The sequence below is a fragment of the Berghia stephanieae genome, chromosome 1, assembly GCF_034508935.2.
Source record: "Berghia stephanieae isolate SIO BIC M18660-M18661 chromosome 1, UCSD_Bste_1.3, whole genome shotgun sequence".
Lineage (NCBI taxonomy): Eukaryota > Metazoa > Mollusca > Gastropoda > Nudibranchia > Aeolidiidae > Berghia > Berghia stephanieae.
Window position 1 is genome coordinate 85,711,412 of NC_088360.1, and position 17,434 is coordinate 85,728,845.

Genomic DNA, 17,434 nt, shown 5'->3' on the forward strand with positions numbered 1-17,434 from the left:
TTGGTTCTCTGTCTCATGTTCTTTAGCTGCTGCATCCTTCACCACAAAGCCTGCATGTATGAAATAGTTTGCAATACACTGTTGTTGGGTTAGGGACCACGCTTCTTTGATCCAATAAAGGGCCTCAAGCACGTTGACAGTGTACACTTCTTTCCTCCTGTCCTTCATCTACTCCTCGACATGAAGCAGGTAGCAGGTAACTGTGCACCATCAGCTTTCTTTGGATCTTTTTGAAGACTTGATTATGCCGTGATCACATGGCTGCAGTAGATTTGTTGTGTTGGACAGCAGGAATACGAGCTCTATTGCCTTCAGATCATCGATTTGGAGTGAGCACGGCAATTGTCCACCACCATGACAATTTTGGGTTCTGGGTCAAAAACTGCCGGTCGAGTTTCCTGAGTCATTCCTCAAACAGCAGTGAAGTTGTCCAGGCCTTTTTATTGTTTTTGTAGGAGACTGGGAGCGTCTTCACGTGCTTGAATTGTCAGGTGTTCTTGCCAAGGGTGGTGGTTTGTTGCTTCCATCCATGTTGGTGGTGAGTAGTACAGTGAGGCGACTCTTGTCGGGAAGGCCCTGGAATAAAGGCCTGTCTCATCGGCATTCCACATATCTGCAAAGAAATTTCTGGAGAGCATCAGGTGCCCAGGAAAAGGAAATGAAACGGCATGTCTACTACATACCCCTCTTTTGTGGGAAAGCCAATAGGTTCAAAGGCCTATTTACATAGAACCCCCCTCACACCCTCACACACACATTTTAACATAGTGGATATGAAATGGTGTGTCAATGGTAAGCTGTCTATCCTCCTGTTGAAAATCCAATCAGTTCCAAAGCATCAACACATGAGCGAGAACATCTCGTCTGCGTTATTTTACACCCCCGTCTCCCCCCTCTTTCCTCCCTTTTCGCCAGTCACCTGCTGTCTTCCTTTTCCCATCTGTGCGATTTGCGGTGTTGGCCAAGCCTACCCCACCTTAAACTTACTCTCTTTGTTTCACATCACTGGGCATTGCGTATGGCTACGTTCCCGAATTTTTAAAGAAAAAAATAGAGAAATATAAAGGGAAGGTGCTCTTAAGTTGTTTTGGTTTAAAGAAAGTCATGCTTGGAAGTATTTTGGTTCATCGTAAGAATTAGTACAGAGATGAAGAAGAAACTCATATAATTTATTCAATTCTTTGCGTTCTTTGGTTCATGGTATCTTTTCGGTTTAGCTTCTTTTGGTTTAGTAATTTTACTGTATCTTCATAATTTCCAGCAGCAAATTGTCACCGTCTTCATCATCACTGCTATCACAACCACCACTACATCACCATCATCATGACCATTATAACCGCAACCATCACCATATCATCATTACCACCTTTGCTATTTCTGCTACAATCACCACTACATCAACATAATCATTACGACTATCACTACACAACCACCACCACATCATCAGCATTACTACTACTGCTGCAACATTACTACATCATCACTACCATCATAATCACGCAACTGCAACACCACTGCATCATTTCATCATCATTACTACCACTACTACTACTACATCATCATCTGCCACTACCACACATCCTTATAGCCACTTATACCACCACCACAACAACAACAACAGCTTTAATGAGTCAAAAATATGCATAGATTATCTGATTTCAAGGTTGCTGATTTTCTGTATAAATATGGAATTCAGTATACTTCTGTATATTTTCCAACCACCTGCCAAACGGAAAAAAGCAAGTACCTAATATCTTTTTACTGGAGCTTGGCGTTCAGATAGGATTCGGTCGATGTGTTCCCATAAAAGTTCAGTTTTGCCTCTTGAATCAGCAACCTTGTGATTTTTAATCATAACCCCCTTTGAAAACTAGGGGACTTTGCACCTTTGGTCAGATTTTTTCACTGCCCCCTCTTAAAATAAGATTTTCATTTCCAACCTATGATTATAAACATCAGTACAAGACAGGGGCTTAACAAACAAATAAGTCTTAAGTGGTTTCCTAAAACTGATGAGCTAGATGATTCTTAAATTTCACAGTTCCTCAATCTGTCTCATTTCAGACTTCAATGCGGGATTTAATTGCAAGAGACTCCTTCTGTGCCCCAGAAATCGACATATTTCGAGCAGTATGTAACTGGGCGGACAGTAACAAAGGGCAAGATCCCACTCCTATATTAGAAGTTGTTCGTCTCCAGCTCATGAGGATGCAGGATTTGTTGAACGTGGTGCGAGTTACTGGTCTGGTTTCCTCTGATGCAATTTTGGATGCTATCAAAGTTCAGACAGAGAGTAGAGATATGGAACTTAAATATCGTGGTCTTCAAGGTTAGTCTTTTTTTATTGATTTCCTGACTCCATTGTTAGACACTTACAGTAACTAATTGACGGTGAGATCTCAACATATAATTTTTCATATACTGGCATCTTTGTTAACTTTTCACTCTCTCTTCCTCTTGCACATAGGATAAATCACCTGAATGTTTAAAAATTATAACATGAAAAATACACTCAATATATATATCTATGTATTTTACAAGAATTTTTAAACTTTGGAAATTGTAAATAGTAAAGGTTGGTGGTGCTTTTTTTTTAAGAAGAGAAAATTAGATACTACCATCCATACTCAAGAAATTTATTTATTTCCTATTTTTGGCCCAATTAATTTCTAAGAACCTTCTCAGTCAACGGTTATATTGTTATATTCATAGTGTTCTATTGTGTGCACTGATTTTTTATTTTTGTTTTTCAGTATTGGACCAAAACATTGCAACTGTGCGACTTGGTGCAAATGTTATCCGTGGTGAAATGAAGACAGCATTGCTTGATGGGGATACCCAAAATTATGACCAGGATCGAGGATTTACCCGTCACCCCATTGATGAAAAGGACTGTCCTGGTATTGTCATTAAGTTAGGACAGCCTTACATTGTCAACACAATCAAGCTTCTGTTGTGGGATAAAGACATGAGGTTTGAATATTTCAAGGTTGATTTTATCCCGTAAATCTGTTGTGCAGAACTGAATGATGAAGCAAGCTTGAAGCATGTAGAAAACAATTATAGTAGCTTCTGCAGTTAGGAAGTGTGTTGTTTGTATAAAAATGGATCTGAAATTGAAATGCCCTTATTAATTGTTATTCTTTGTATAAAAATTCGATAAAATCTTTTTATTGACTTTAATTTTTATACAGTATATAAAATTATTTCATTACCCTTCTTTATATTGATTAGCATTGTTTCAAGTTTGCTCCTCCCTCAATATTACTTGTCTTTTCTTCAAATGAAATCATGGTGACGTGTTTGCAAGTCGCTGTCTTTCCTCCAATTCAACAGAAAAGAAATAAAGTCAACATTTGAAAAACTATTAAATCTTTGTTGACTTTCAAAGATATCAAAATGTATATTAACTTGAACTTTAAGTTTTTCTCCATAATTACAGTCTGTGTTTATTTATCTTGATTTTATTTTTCATAGACCTCTAATCAATTTTCAATCTCTATTGGAAATATAAAATTGTTAAATTGGCGAACTTGACATGCTGGATGTTTTGCAGGCTGAAATCATAGTGATATAGAATTGATTTGATTTTAGTTTGTAAATGGGAAACATGGAGATTAAATATATGGCCAGATTGTTGGTGGAAACATTTATTTTTCTCAGATTGTATTTGCTGCAAACCTTCTCTGATCTTTTCCAATCTCCAAGCAAAATTTCAGGCAACTCAAGAGATAGAGTTTAGATTAAATCTCTTTGCTTACTATGGATAATCAATATAAAATGTCATTTTCCGTCTTTGCTTGTCTTTTTTTTTTAAATTCAGATTTTATGATAGAGGAAAAGTGATTGGAATAGTATTCTTTTCAAATTAATTTACACTACATTCTAAAGCATTTAAAAGTGAAAATTCATGTAAAGAAGGATTGAAACCATGCATTTTGGCATTCATAGAGACTTATTTCTTGTTCCCCATGGCGGGTTTGCTGAAATTCAAGAAAAACTAAATGATGCTACAAGGATTGACATTTTGGGGGTTTTATTTGTTTTTGGGTTTATCTGTTTTCTTTAAAATTTATTTATTATATATATTTTTTTCCTGTATTGCACAGGTTTATTATTTCTATATCCTTTTGGTTTCATGTTGGATGCTATTATTTAGAATTATAATACCATTCCTTATGGTCCTTCCAGCTGTGAACCAGCAGACTTTATTTTCTTTCTTGATGCATACAGTCTAACCTGCCTTTATGATTACCGTTACCTCTTCGTTGCTTCTTCTTCTTCTTCTTCTTCTTCTTCTTCGGGTTAAGGCAGCCAGCATCATTATGTTGAAGGTTAATGCTGCTCTGTTGTATACATTTGGTAGAGGGATAAGATATTTTTGAAAGCTCCCATGTTGGGTGTGGACTTTGGGGTGTGTCAATGACTCCTGTAATGTGATATCATTGCAAAGCTTTCCCTTATTATTACATCCTTTTAAACTCACACCTGCTTTAAGTGATCGCTTTCTCTATGATCACGATCATGCCTGAACATTTTTAATAAATTTGCCCATTTACTCTTGCATGATGAAGGAATTGAACTGTGATAATTGACCTGTCTTTTTTATTTCTTTTGAAGATCAAGAGTCTTTTAAACAATTAATATCAGCCTGCAAATGTCTTTTTGTAAGATTATAGTTCATACTTTTAAATATACTTGTTTTTACCAGATCATATTCCTATTTCATTGAAGTATCAATGGATGATAAAGATTATGAGAGAGTCATTGATCATACCTCCTATTTGTGTCGCTCCTGGCAGACGTTGCATTTTTATGATAGAGTTGTGAGGTAAGCATTTTTAAAAAGTTCAGTTTACCAATATATAGGTTTGTAACTGACATAATTTTCTTTAATTGAGCCAGATGAGTTTTTTGACTCTACAGAACGTATTGTTCATTGGTTAATATCAATATGAATATAGTTTCTGTAAAACCAATACTGTCAAATTTGTGTAACTAGTTTTATTTAAATCTGCTGATAGTCTCAAAGTGAAGAGTGATGCCAAATAGCACTTCACTTTTTTGATATTGAAATTCTATCATCTGGTTATTCGTTTGCACAGATACATCAGGGTTGCTGGCACGCATAACACAGTAAACAGAGTTTTCCATCTTGTTTCATTTGAATGCTTGTATTCATCACGCCCATTTCAGCTGGAAAGAGGTTTGATAGGTATGTGTGTGTAGTTATTCATTATTTAATCTCATATTATAAATTGGTGAATGATAGTTTATGATTGTACTCTTAGATTTAAGTTCTGTTTACTTGGAAGTTGTTTTGAATGGAGTATGCTTTCTGTGCGTTAGGTTTCTTTTTTTTATTATGAAATTAAATTGATGTATTGAATGGGTCCAAAAAATTTAATTAAGATTGATTTTAGTGAGATATAAGAGTTTCAAAGGCAAATGAATAGTGTGTGCCATGTTTTGTTTTTTTAAAAAGGAAAAATAAAGAAACTTTGATATCTGTTTATCTTTATATGATTTCAGTTCCATTGGAAAATGTGGCTACAATAAAGAACAGTGCGCTTGTGATAGAGGGCGTGTCGAGGACTAGGAATGCTCTAATCAATGGTAATACTCGAAGCTATGATTGGGATTCTGGTTATACATGTCACCAACTTGGGAGTGGAGCCATTTGCATCCAGTTGTCACAACCGTACATGCTGTCATCAATGAGGTTTGGATTAATTTTGTTCTCTAGTTACTTTAAAAAAAAATATATTTTGCCATAATTCTTTATAAAACAGAACTGTCTCTCATTATTTGTGTTATTATTATTTTAGTTTTTAAGTTATGGTAGTGGTAATTAATTTATATTAGCTTTTCACATAAGTCTCAAGGCGCTTTTACTATAAGTTATAAGGCATTAAAATAAATATAGAATGTTTACATGTATGGTTTGATAAAAGACATTTTAAAATGTCCAAATTACATGCTCCAGAAGACAACCTGTGCACTCTCTCTCTCTCTCTCTCTCTCTCTCTCTCTCTCTCTCTCTCTCTCTCTCTCTCTCTCTCTCTCTCTCTCTCTCTCTCTTTCTTTCTCTCTCTCTCTCTCTCTCTCTCTCTCTCTCTCTCTCTATCTATCTATCTATCTCTATCTCACACACACATTATTCACACCCAAAAAAACTATCCCCAGTATTTTTTGATTATGTGTCTTCAAATGTTTTTTTTGAAATTCTGAAGTCTGATAGAGAGTCTCACAGAAGGAGGTTATGTGTTCCGGATTTGTTGTCCAAATTTACCGAAAGATCTATCACCAAAACATATCAGATGGGTTTTTGTGATGGTAAGCAGATCAGAATTTTGGGATCTGAGAATATGGGATGATTCATTTGGAGCCAAATGATCCTGGATGTTGTTGGGGGCAGTAGAATCCAAGGATCTGGCAAAACAAATATATTTTGTGTTCAATTCTGGCCCTCATTGGATGTCAGCCTATAATTAATCCAAATTAATTTATTTTTTTAATTGTTCCTTATCATTAAAATCTTTGAATGCTTTTTGCTTTTGAAATGCTACTTTGTAGTTTTTTGTTTTTGTTGTTGTTATTTTAAAAATCTATCTGCCATATAAGAGCTATGTATCTGTTACGGTACCCCTGTCCCATCCTTATTCACTTGTTTTGTATTTTCCAATTGTTTTTCTTTTACATTTTTGTATTTTCCATAAAATGCCAGACTTCTCCTATGGGATTGTGATGATCGTAGCTACAGTTTCTACATCGAAGTCTCAACTGATCAGCAGAAGTGGATTCAGATTGCAGACAAAAGAAGAGAAGCCTGCAGGTAAATTTCGAAATAGTTAGCTTAATATGATTGTATGGGTGTGTTATAATTTTAAGTATTCTTATACAGTACTCTCACATACCAACAAGTTGTTAACCTTTAAGGTTCAAGTGTACCTTAACCTTGAAAAGCCCGAGCTCATCGTTGTTTCTGCTCTTTTGCTGAACATGTTTGGATCTGTATTAATTTATGAGCAGATAAATAATAGGAATGATTATGATTTGGTACTCATTCTGTCTCACCAGATATATTCTAAAATTATAATAAACAAAAATATTATCATAGATTTTTCAGTTTGAAGATAACTTTCCTTCTGTCAAGCTTTTGGATTATAAGGTGAAAAGAAAGAAAAAAGAAAACATTTAAAATCCCAACAGCAATCTAAGGCTTGATTAGTAATTCATGATCCTTTCTAAGGTGAATTTGTAATCAAATAAGCTTTGTTTTTTGTTATCTGACTGTCAGTACTACGGGTAATTATATAAATGAAGCGAGTGAGAGCTAGTCATAACATATGATTTGTAAACATTTGAGTGTATTCTTCTAAGTAGATCTTGTGCTGGTGTCTGGGTGAAACATTTTGGTTATCTCAAACTAAGTAATTGGATAGTGTGCTCTTGGAATCTACATCTGTTCCCTATGTGAACCAATTCCCCTTTGTCTTACCTTTTCTTGGTTGGTTTCATTGTAATTCTAGAACTTTTTACTATCCCATTTTCTTTCTTTTTACTGGCACTGATATGACCTTAATGTGTTGCAATCGCAGTAAAACCCTTAAAAACTAAAACTAAACTTGTATATGATGGACAAAACTCAGGTGGGATTTTTTTAAAAAAGCTTTCCGATCTTAAATGTATCTAGGAAAAGGAAGGAACAGTGATGAGCAACATTTATTGGTTTGAGTAAGTATTAGTAATAATATTCAAGTCTGTAAGCTTACTGTCAGAACAGATTCTAGTTTCTTGCATGTTTTCATTTATGGATTCATTTTTTTTCTCCCCTTTAAGGTCGTGGCAGACTATTTGGTTTGATCCGCAGCCGGTAACATTCATCAAGATTGTTGGAACACACAATACAGCCAATGAGGTAATAGATTATCAAGTATTAGCCTGACCCTACAGTTTTATGCATATTAAAAATGTAAAATATGCATGCAGAAAAGAGTAAAATATGCAAATTACTCGTCCTAAAATTTTCAAACGTGTCCAATCAAAAATTGAAAGATAAAGTTAAAATTCAACCCGTGCTTGTATTGACAGTAAAAAAACTGACTTTTCATGTAAAGATTTGAAGAAGTATTTGACATGCCATGAGCATTGTGCAAGGATACATACAAACATATATTACATTATAATATAATGTTAATATAATGTAAGAGCTTTAGATTTAGATTTTAAAATGGCTTGAGTTCACAAAGTTAACAAACTTAGCATTCTGCTAGGGCTAGCAACTTGCTAATTAGAAATATGCTTTTGTAAAAACACTCCCTTGTTCCAAATGGGCAGCCAAGAGTTGGTATCAACATGCACATATTTGCAAGTCTGATAACCGATGCAATTATGGACTGTTTTAACATTGTTGAAATGGGCAATAGTTTGCTTTGGTTTGAGAGTATTTCCATTACTGCAATGAGCCCATTAACATTTTGGTTATCAGACCTGCAAATATGTACACGTTGGTTTGTAGAAGATAACTTCTTCTTCTTCTTCTTCTTCGTCTTGTGGAAACCTCCAATATTGTCGAGGATCACTCCACAGTTTGTAGTGTTTTACATTTTAAACTTGTTAAAACTCTGCACATAATACTAAAACCACATAGATTAAAAAGTCACGTTGTGAACTCCAGCAATCGCGTGAAGGCATGTTGGCAACCGTTTTCAGCCACTTCAGCTGGGAGGCTATTCCATAACTCTTAAGCTATACAATATCATGTGTCCATTCCTAAGCGTCTATCAATTCTCTCGGTATGAATATTTTATATTATATTTTTATATTGCCTAAGCCTGATTATGAAAAATCAAATGTTCCAAATCACATGTTAATGATTTCTAAAATATATTGAATAATTAGCAATTGACTTTGGGACAAATACAAACACTTGTAATGACACTGCAACTGAAAATAAAAAATCCCTTTGATTCAAGTTGTAAAAAGGGAGGGGTATTATTATCATACCATAAAAAGAGACACCTGAAGTAATATTTATTTTTTTCTACTGGTGCTATGATTGAATTTGTTATGGGTGGTCATAATTTGACAACAGAATGAAATGTATTTCATTGCATAGATCATGTAAAACTGAATTTTGGTATATATTTACAATATGTTGTATTTCAAATTATGCGGATTCGATTTGCTTTGAATACTTACCTGTGGTGATAAAATCAACAGGCTTCAATAATATAAAGTGCAACTCTGGCTCAAAGAACAACTTGCATTATGTGAACAGAGAAAAGTCCCCCCCCCCCCCCCCCCCCCCCCCCCCCGCTTTTTTTTTTTTTTTTGTTCTTCTTTTTTTTCTTCTTCATTGACTTTAGTGAAATACTTCTTATCGAACAAACTTATCTCAGATCCAATGAACCAGTGGTATAGGCAGAATTACTTTTTAAAAATGTTCCTATTTTCTACTGAGACATTCAGTTGAACTTAAAAAACAACAAAGGTCTGCTGTTGGCTTCAACTGACAAGGAACAGAGAACGATAGAATGGAGACTATTTCAGGCCTCACCCTACCATGTGTTAGGGTTGGTGCAGAGTTGGTGTCATTTAATATTATGATAATAATGCACGTGGAGCTCTGCTTAGATATGGAGAGAAAATTATAATCTGGTGTTTTGGTGGTGGGGGGGGGGGGGGGGGAGGGACGACCCACAAGCAGAAGTGTTGAGGGCAGGGGAAGACCATGATATGAGATCAAAGAGAAAAAGCCGCCGGCACTTAGATGGTGGAAATGGTTTTGGGGGGGGGGGGGGTTGTGGCAATTGGCATCGGATGTACACATTAATATTTATAGGTTATAGATGACCAGGGATGTATATTATGTGTGTGTATATATAAATGTGTGTGTTTATTAGGTTTTTATTTTTATGTGAATACCCCCGAATATGCAAGGAAACTGAAAAATGCAAAATGTGCAATGGAAGGTGAAATATGCGCCCCATGGTCTGCATTTTTCTGGAGGTCCAGATTAGCATACATTTTTGCTTGGGAAGATTATTTTCATGTATATCACATCTGGGTTGGGTTCCTGACCTCCCATAATGAGCAGGGAAACACTTACTGTGTCTTCTATCTCCCTATATGTTATCCAACATGCTTTTTGTCTTTGTCTCTGAATAAGATTACTTGGTTTTATCCAGGCCCGATACTCTGACTGGGAGGGAAACAGTCAAACGCATAGTTAGAGTTTTGGGAGATTATGTTTTTTGTCTTGTAAAAATCATGTCTCTGTTATGCACTGTATTATTTTTTGTTGTCATACGATTTGTAAACATTTGAGTGTATTCCTCTTAGTGGGGACCTGTGCTATGTCTGGATGAGTCGTTTAGGTGATCTCAAAAACTAAGTACACTGATAGTATGCTCTTGAAATCTGAAATGGAGAAAAAGATAAAGGGAGTAAATGTGACTCATATATAAGAGAACAACACAAAACAAATGACGTTTTGGCCTTTGGCCTTTTTTTAAGTAAATGTCTCATCCAGACACAAGCACAGGTCCCCACTAAGAGGAATACACTCAAGCGTTTACCTGAAAAAGGCCGAAACGTTGTTTGTTTTGTGTTGTTCCCTTATATTTGAGTCACATTTACTCCCTTTATCTTTCTCTCCATTTTATTGGCTCATTTTGGCACCTCTAGTTTTTGGTCTTGGAATCAAGAGCTGTTCCCTATTTGAACTAATTCCCATCTTCCTTCTTTTTTTTTTCTTTTTTTTTTTTGGTACTTTAATTGTAATTCTAGAACTTTTTACTATCCCATTTTCTTCCTTGTTACTGGTGCTGATATGACCTAAATGTGTTGCAAACGCTGTAAAACCCTAACACTAACAAACAAACAACAAACATTTGATGTTTACTGTGTTTTCCTTTTGAATTGTTTTGTCTTTTGATTGAAAGTTTAGAAATCTTGCTAGGCTTGAGGTTATACTCCATGAATTTTCTTTACGAGGTATCAGTCCCATCTATTTAAGATAACCATGTGGATTCTTTTATTTCCTTTAGTATTAGTATCAGACATTCAATTAGGATTCTTATAATTCTCATCTGCAATTAACTCACTCAACCCTAACACCAATTACCAGTGTATGTGGCTGTGGTAACTTTTACCCTAACATTTACATTTTTCTGAGCCAAATTATATATGTAAATCAATAAATGATAGATGATTGAATAAAACCATGTACATACATATAAGGGGTGCCTCAATCTTGCTGAAAATAAAAATGTTCTTAACTAATGCAGTAAGTGCAAGATAACAGGACTAGTTACAGTAGCATAAAAAAAGAACAAACATATAGTTATCAACTGCTAAAAGGTGTATACATTTTTGGGACATCCTATATTTTCATAAAAAAGATGAAAGGGGGAGAGAAATACGTTCATGAAAATAATGGTTCAGTCATTTGTTTTTATCCATAGAATTATTATGTTGAAAGTGTTTTAAATTACTTGGCAAAGAAAGTGTGTTTATGACATAACTTAAAATTTTTTTCTTGTTCTTTTCTTCATTTTTTATTCTCAACACATTGTTTTGGTGATTTTTGTTTGTTTCAGGTCTTTCATTGTGTCCATTTTGAAACACCTGCTGATACGTCTGTCAATACACTCATCAATAGTGTGGCAAATGTCAGCATGACTGGAGCCACTGCTGCTTCTGCCAGTCCTCGACCACAAAACAACTTCTTCCAGGTGCCAGACTATGAAGTTGTCCCCAATTTAAGCCGCAGTAATAGTGTGGCCAGTAGCCGTAGTGAAGGAGGACAGCCGCCAGCCAATCACTCTCACAATAATTATCCTCCTTTCTTTGGGCCAAATCTGCCACCCTCCCCACGACAACAGCAACACCGACAACAGCAAATGCCTGAGATGCCACCACCACAGGGATTGGCACCGGATAACATACCTGCAATGGGACAATATGCTGGTCAGGTTCTACAGCAGCAGGATGTGCCAGAGGCAGATAGAATGAATAATCACTGACATACAGAACTGATGGTTCAAAGTTTAGGGTGCAATTTTTAAAAATTTATTTGATCACATATTATGTTATTGTTAAAATAATAATAGTGGTATTTTCCTCCTTTTCCTCATCGTTGAATCAGTCTGAAATTGAGTTTTACTTTATGTTTTGCTGTGCATACAATTGGCAAAATGATACAAGTTTTGAAAGTGAGGTTTAAAACAGCAGAAAGGAAGGATTTTTAAAAAAAAATGTTATTGCAATATTTGCCTGATCAAATCTGACTAATTTGGGAGTTTTATGCTATTTGTTTCATGCTAAAACTGAATCCAGAAATATTTATATTTTGCATGAACCATGAATCAGATGGTAATCAATTGACGTAAATGAACATAGAGTACAATATATGCCCATTTTGAGGGCCATGTCCCCTATTTTCTCCCGAAGATACCTCTGAAACTGTCTATAGAATTCAAATTATACCGTAATATATATATAATGATTCAGAAAGTTTAGAGAGAAAGAATACTGACATTTATATTTATATGTGTGTTTTAAATTCTAGCTCAGCCAAACAAAAAAAAGGAAGCAAACATACAAAAACAAAAGGCAAGTTGTCCCCATTGAACATATAATCTTTCATACATTTATTCTTTGTATTGTGCCTTTACATTTTCCCATTGATTTATCAAAATGAAAAGCATTTCGTTTTTTGGGGGTTTTCTTTGGGGTTTTTTTCACATAAAAAACACTTTTAGGGCGTGTCACTACTTTGGGAATTAATTAATTTGTTAAATATGTTCCACTGTCTGAATCTGATATCATGCCAGAAAGACCCTGGTGCTCAAAATTGGAGTTGCGAATTACATTATAAGGACTAAATTATGACATTTGATTTAGATTAAATGAAGTATTAATTACAATTGTTTTAATTAAATCAAGTGCCATTCAGAAGAGCGTCTTAGAAACTTAAAATTTTTTTTTAAGTTTCAATTCTTTTTGGCTCTAATTTTCATTTTCATGTCCACCTCAACATAGTAACAGATGGACACAGTGAGTCACAAATAATTATTGAAGAAAAGGGGTACGTAACACTATTGCATTCAAAAAATTTTTACTCTGGTCTTTAAAATGGCAACATTTTCGATAACTAACCAGAAGAAGAAAAAAATGAATACTCATATTAATGATGAATAATTTTAAAAAGTGTTTCATCAAAATAAGAATTAGTGTTGCAGGTACAGATATATATTTAATCAGGCGTGGTTGATTTTGGTATATTATATTTTGGAAGAAAAAGTCAATTTACAATTCACACGAATCATATCAATCTATATTGATGAGATCTTTATATCTCAAAAGATTTGCTTTTTAAATAGGTGAATGTACACAAATTAGCTAAAATTCGTTTCTATATACAAATTTTCTGATTTTTTTTGGACTTGCTGTGCGCTGACACATTTTTGAGCTTTATTGCTTTCTACTTAGTTATTTGATAATTTGGTCCTGTTGACAGATTGGAGCACTTTAGTTTTGATAAGTTTAAAAGTTTGGGTTTTTTTAAATTTGATTTTTTTTTTTTTTTGAAAAGTTGGGAGGGAGGTCAAAATAAAAGAATACATGCCGGACAACAGTTTGTTCCATAACAGATCAGTACTTTGTGAAATAGGGAATAAATTTCTAAAATTCAGTAAAGTCAAGTCTATATTATTTTTGTTATTGTTATTATATCTAATACAAGCAAGATGCACCCAGTACTGCTAGCCTTATTGATTTTTTAGAAACGCCTCACGGCACCTCATGTAACCCATTTGTTTATTTTGTTTTCTACAAAATGTGTTCTGAATACGATTATGATAATAAAAAGATGATATTTTGATAATTTGAGTCACATCTTATGTCCATGACTTGTTTTCATTTATTTTTATTTTTTTTAGTGTTCTCATTTTGTTTCCAAGTTTTCTACTTAATAAACGTATTTGTTTACATCATATTTATTCATTGCAAGTCATTAAAACCCGTTAGGTGTATTTTTTAATGTTATTGGTTGTTTTGAATTCTAATTGCTGTTTAGATAATCTAAAAACAATGCATTTAGTTGCAGTGTCAATTTTACTGCAATATGGACACATGTTTTCCTCCGCTAGTTAATTTTTTGGGTATCAATTTTGAAAGTGATAATTTATGTTTTAAAATTGATACAGTGTATTTGGTCTAATTTGGTCTAAAAACCCATTTCTTTCAAAAATGACATTTTAAACAGATTTCAATTTTTTAAATTTTGGTTTTAAAATCCGAATCTGAAGTCTAAAGGGAAAAAATCCGAATGACCTTAAATTGTCACTAAATGTTGTAAGCAAACAAGTTATCAAAGAAAATTATTAATGTTGAGTTTGTAAGTTCTGTCGATATTTATATCACTAATATCACTGTCACTTTTACTCAGCTTCACAACTCGATTTGTAATTACTTGTTAACAAACACAATATTTTATTTTTTAAAAACTAATTTTCGGTATTTATTTATTTTGTTAACTAATTAGTTTCTACTTTTACCTAGATTTTCTTGATTTGTTGATTAAAATTCTTCAATTTGTGTATATGTTGGAGAGCTTGTTATATTACACTTCTTGATTTGATATCTATAAAGACATAAGGAAATTGCAAGGATATCAGGATGAACAGCAATGTATGGTTACGAGTTAAAAGTTAACAGAGCTTTGTGTAGTGATACAATCACCATCCCAATAGTTTGTTTTTCTAGTATGGTCCAGGCAATTGTTCAAAAGAAATATTATATTGTGTTGCTGGTGGATGCCTTGCCATTTAATTTTGTCGCCCCTTTTTGGGATGAAATTCGAGTGTTTGGTTTTTTTCATCGTCCTTTTCATTCTTGTTATCAATCAGTTACATCTGTTATATCATTGCCACTATCATCATCATCATCATGGTCACAACCACAACCACCTTAGGCAAGAATATCATATCTTCAGCCAATACAGTGCAGCACGAAAATCTTGAAAACATATAAATTACCCGTTTTGATCCCTCTATTTTCATATATACTGGCAACACGAAAATCCTGAACACAATCAGAGGCTAACATGGAAATCTTGAAGAAAATGGACCTTAATTTTCGCAATTGTTGATAAAATTCTTTTGCCTTATGTTTGTATTGAACAGAAACGATAACTGCCATCGCTCTCTGTGTGGCTTAAATTATATGTGTTAAGCGTGCGTGAGTGGAGTATGAGTGTGTGTGTGTGTGTAGGGGGCTGTGCAAATCATATTTAAACAATGTCTGATCCACTCCACGTCTCACTCTAATGTGTACCAGTACTAGTGGGCAATGTTGACCTGAGGCTGTTACTATTATTGTATTAAAATCAAAGAAGTGATAAGGGGTGTGGTACTGGATTTTTAGGTTAAAGACATTGAATGCTGAGTGTGTAGGTATCAACAATGGGATGTGCTGGCTTTGTTTTCTTATTATAGTTACATGTAAAGGCGAACACCATTCTGCCTGCTATTGAATGAAACAAGGCACCTCATAATAGGACCTCATCGAAACAAACCACGTCCCAACTTGTTCGAGATTTCCATGCTGCACTGTAATTAAATTTGTTTCATCGTCGTCGTCATCATCATCTTCATTATTATTATTATCATGTTACTGTATTCTTGTATATTACTATGTTCAAAGTTGCTTTGAAATATTAGGGAAAATATGATTTTCTTTATATGCCTTAAACCAAGTTTTTTGTTAATGAAGAAAAACTGCCTGATACTGATAAGTCAAAATAGATGCTTAAAAAGAAAATTATTCTCCGTTAGAATTTCTATATGTGGTACGGCAGTTTGGATCCAAGAGATAGAGAGAGGGGATGGGGGAACAAAAGATAATGCAGTTTTGCCATTTGTCAGTATGACTCCAGATGAGGTCTAATATATGGGGATTTGCTGGATAAAAAAGCATGTACGTGTTTTTTTTTCTCTCTAAATATTGTTTATTTAGAAATTGGGTAGGAAAAATATCGAGCCACGGGATTTAGGTAGAAATCTACAACGTGGAAAAATGTTGAGTTTGTTTTTCTTTCAACCATCAGCCTGACATGACATTATCAGATGGCTTTTGGTGGATCCAGGGTTCACGTATTCAAAAAATACCTTTTCCCCTTCATGGGCCCTAGGGTCCTCCTATTTTTGGCTTTGATAATTAAATTGTAGTTATCATTATTATTATTATTAATTACTAAAAAAAATGTTAAAATAATTTATAAGTGGAGTAATACATCTCAGTTCAGATGATTGCTTCATGACAGGAGCATTTTTATGTTTGTCATATTTTGCAGTTTATTAAGGGATGATCAGAGAGCTGCCTACCTTGCTTTTACATGGATTTGTAAACATATTCAAGAGGATTAGATATCTTTGATCACGTAGTCAAAGAAGTAAATTGTATATATTCAATTGTAATTAGTTTTTGCCCTTAGGAAAGACTGCCTGGTTGAAAAGAATCCGGTTACCATAAATATGAAACAGAACCTATTAATTTATACTTTTAAAACTTTTTTTTTTGCTCCTCTTGTTTTTCATACCAGTTAACCTTTCATGTATTAGATAACAAGGTTAGCTTGTGTCAATAAAACAAAACCCAAAATTAACATTGTGTATTATCTATTTTTTTTTATTGTCATATATTCTCCTTTATCATTTGATCTGACCACTCCATCTTCTTGAATAAGACAAAGTAAGGAGAGAGGCAATTTTGCTGACATGGTGTTTTGCAAAAAAAAATAATTTTGCAAGCAAAAAAACCCAGTAAAATTTTTATTTTTGTAAAAACCAACAATAAGTTACTGAAAGAGACAGTTGTAGTGGGACTGAGTAATTGATAGAGATGCCTACCCTCAATTTCAAAATTCAGGGGCATTTTACGGATAAAACCTCAAATTTCAGGAGCAATACGCTCTCCATGGTCTTATATATATAGCTCTGGGTTCACGCCCCAGCGGTGTCCACCTACCATAGCCCCAGGTTCACCCCCCATATTTTCAGGTCCACTCCCCACGGAGTCCATATTAATAATAATGAAGCATTTATAAAGCACACACTTCCACTCAAAGGTGCTCAGGGCACTATGGAAAAAAACCCCCAAAAAACCAACCCAGTTACAATTAATAGTTAATTTTTGCACAAATAAAAATATACGATGGACTAAAAGGCACGGGACAAAAGTAATGTCCTTCTTGTTGGTGATTCTGTTAAGTGTTTTCTACAAGTTTCCAGCATTGTTCCTGTTTTCCGTTAATTCATTTTTTATTAACTCAGATCTTGCTCTCTTGATAATAAAATTTCTTTCTGTCCTTAGTTCGAGATATATTTGTTTGTCGATTTCTAAATTTGATAATTTCCATCTTTTT

The 17,434-nt window shown here is 34.2% G+C and overlaps 1 protein-coding gene across 1 annotated transcript in view; it reads left to right on the top strand.

Moving 5' to 3' along the window:
* The window catches only part of LOC144959933 (BTB/POZ domain-containing protein 9-like), a 32,883-nt gene extending 16,208 nt beyond the window's left edge, over window positions 1–16,675 (top strand). The window contains exons 6-13 of the mRNA XM_078892802.1: window positions 2,065–2,329; window positions 2,754–2,973; window positions 4,712–4,831; window positions 5,106–5,215; window positions 5,533–5,722; window positions 6,728–6,835; window positions 7,843–7,921; window positions 11,607–16,675. Coding sequence (XP_078748928.1) covers window positions 2,065–2,329; window positions 2,754–2,973; window positions 4,712–4,831; window positions 5,106–5,215; window positions 5,533–5,722; window positions 6,728–6,835; window positions 7,843–7,921; window positions 11,607–12,032 — 1,518 coding nt within the window. The 3' untranslated portion in view covers window positions 12,033–16,675. The remainder of the gene's footprint in view (window positions 1–2,064; window positions 2,330–2,753; window positions 2,974–4,711; window positions 4,832–5,105; window positions 5,216–5,532; window positions 5,723–6,727; window positions 6,836–7,842; window positions 7,922–11,606) is intronic.
* Window positions 16,676–17,434: the final 759 nt, after the last annotated feature.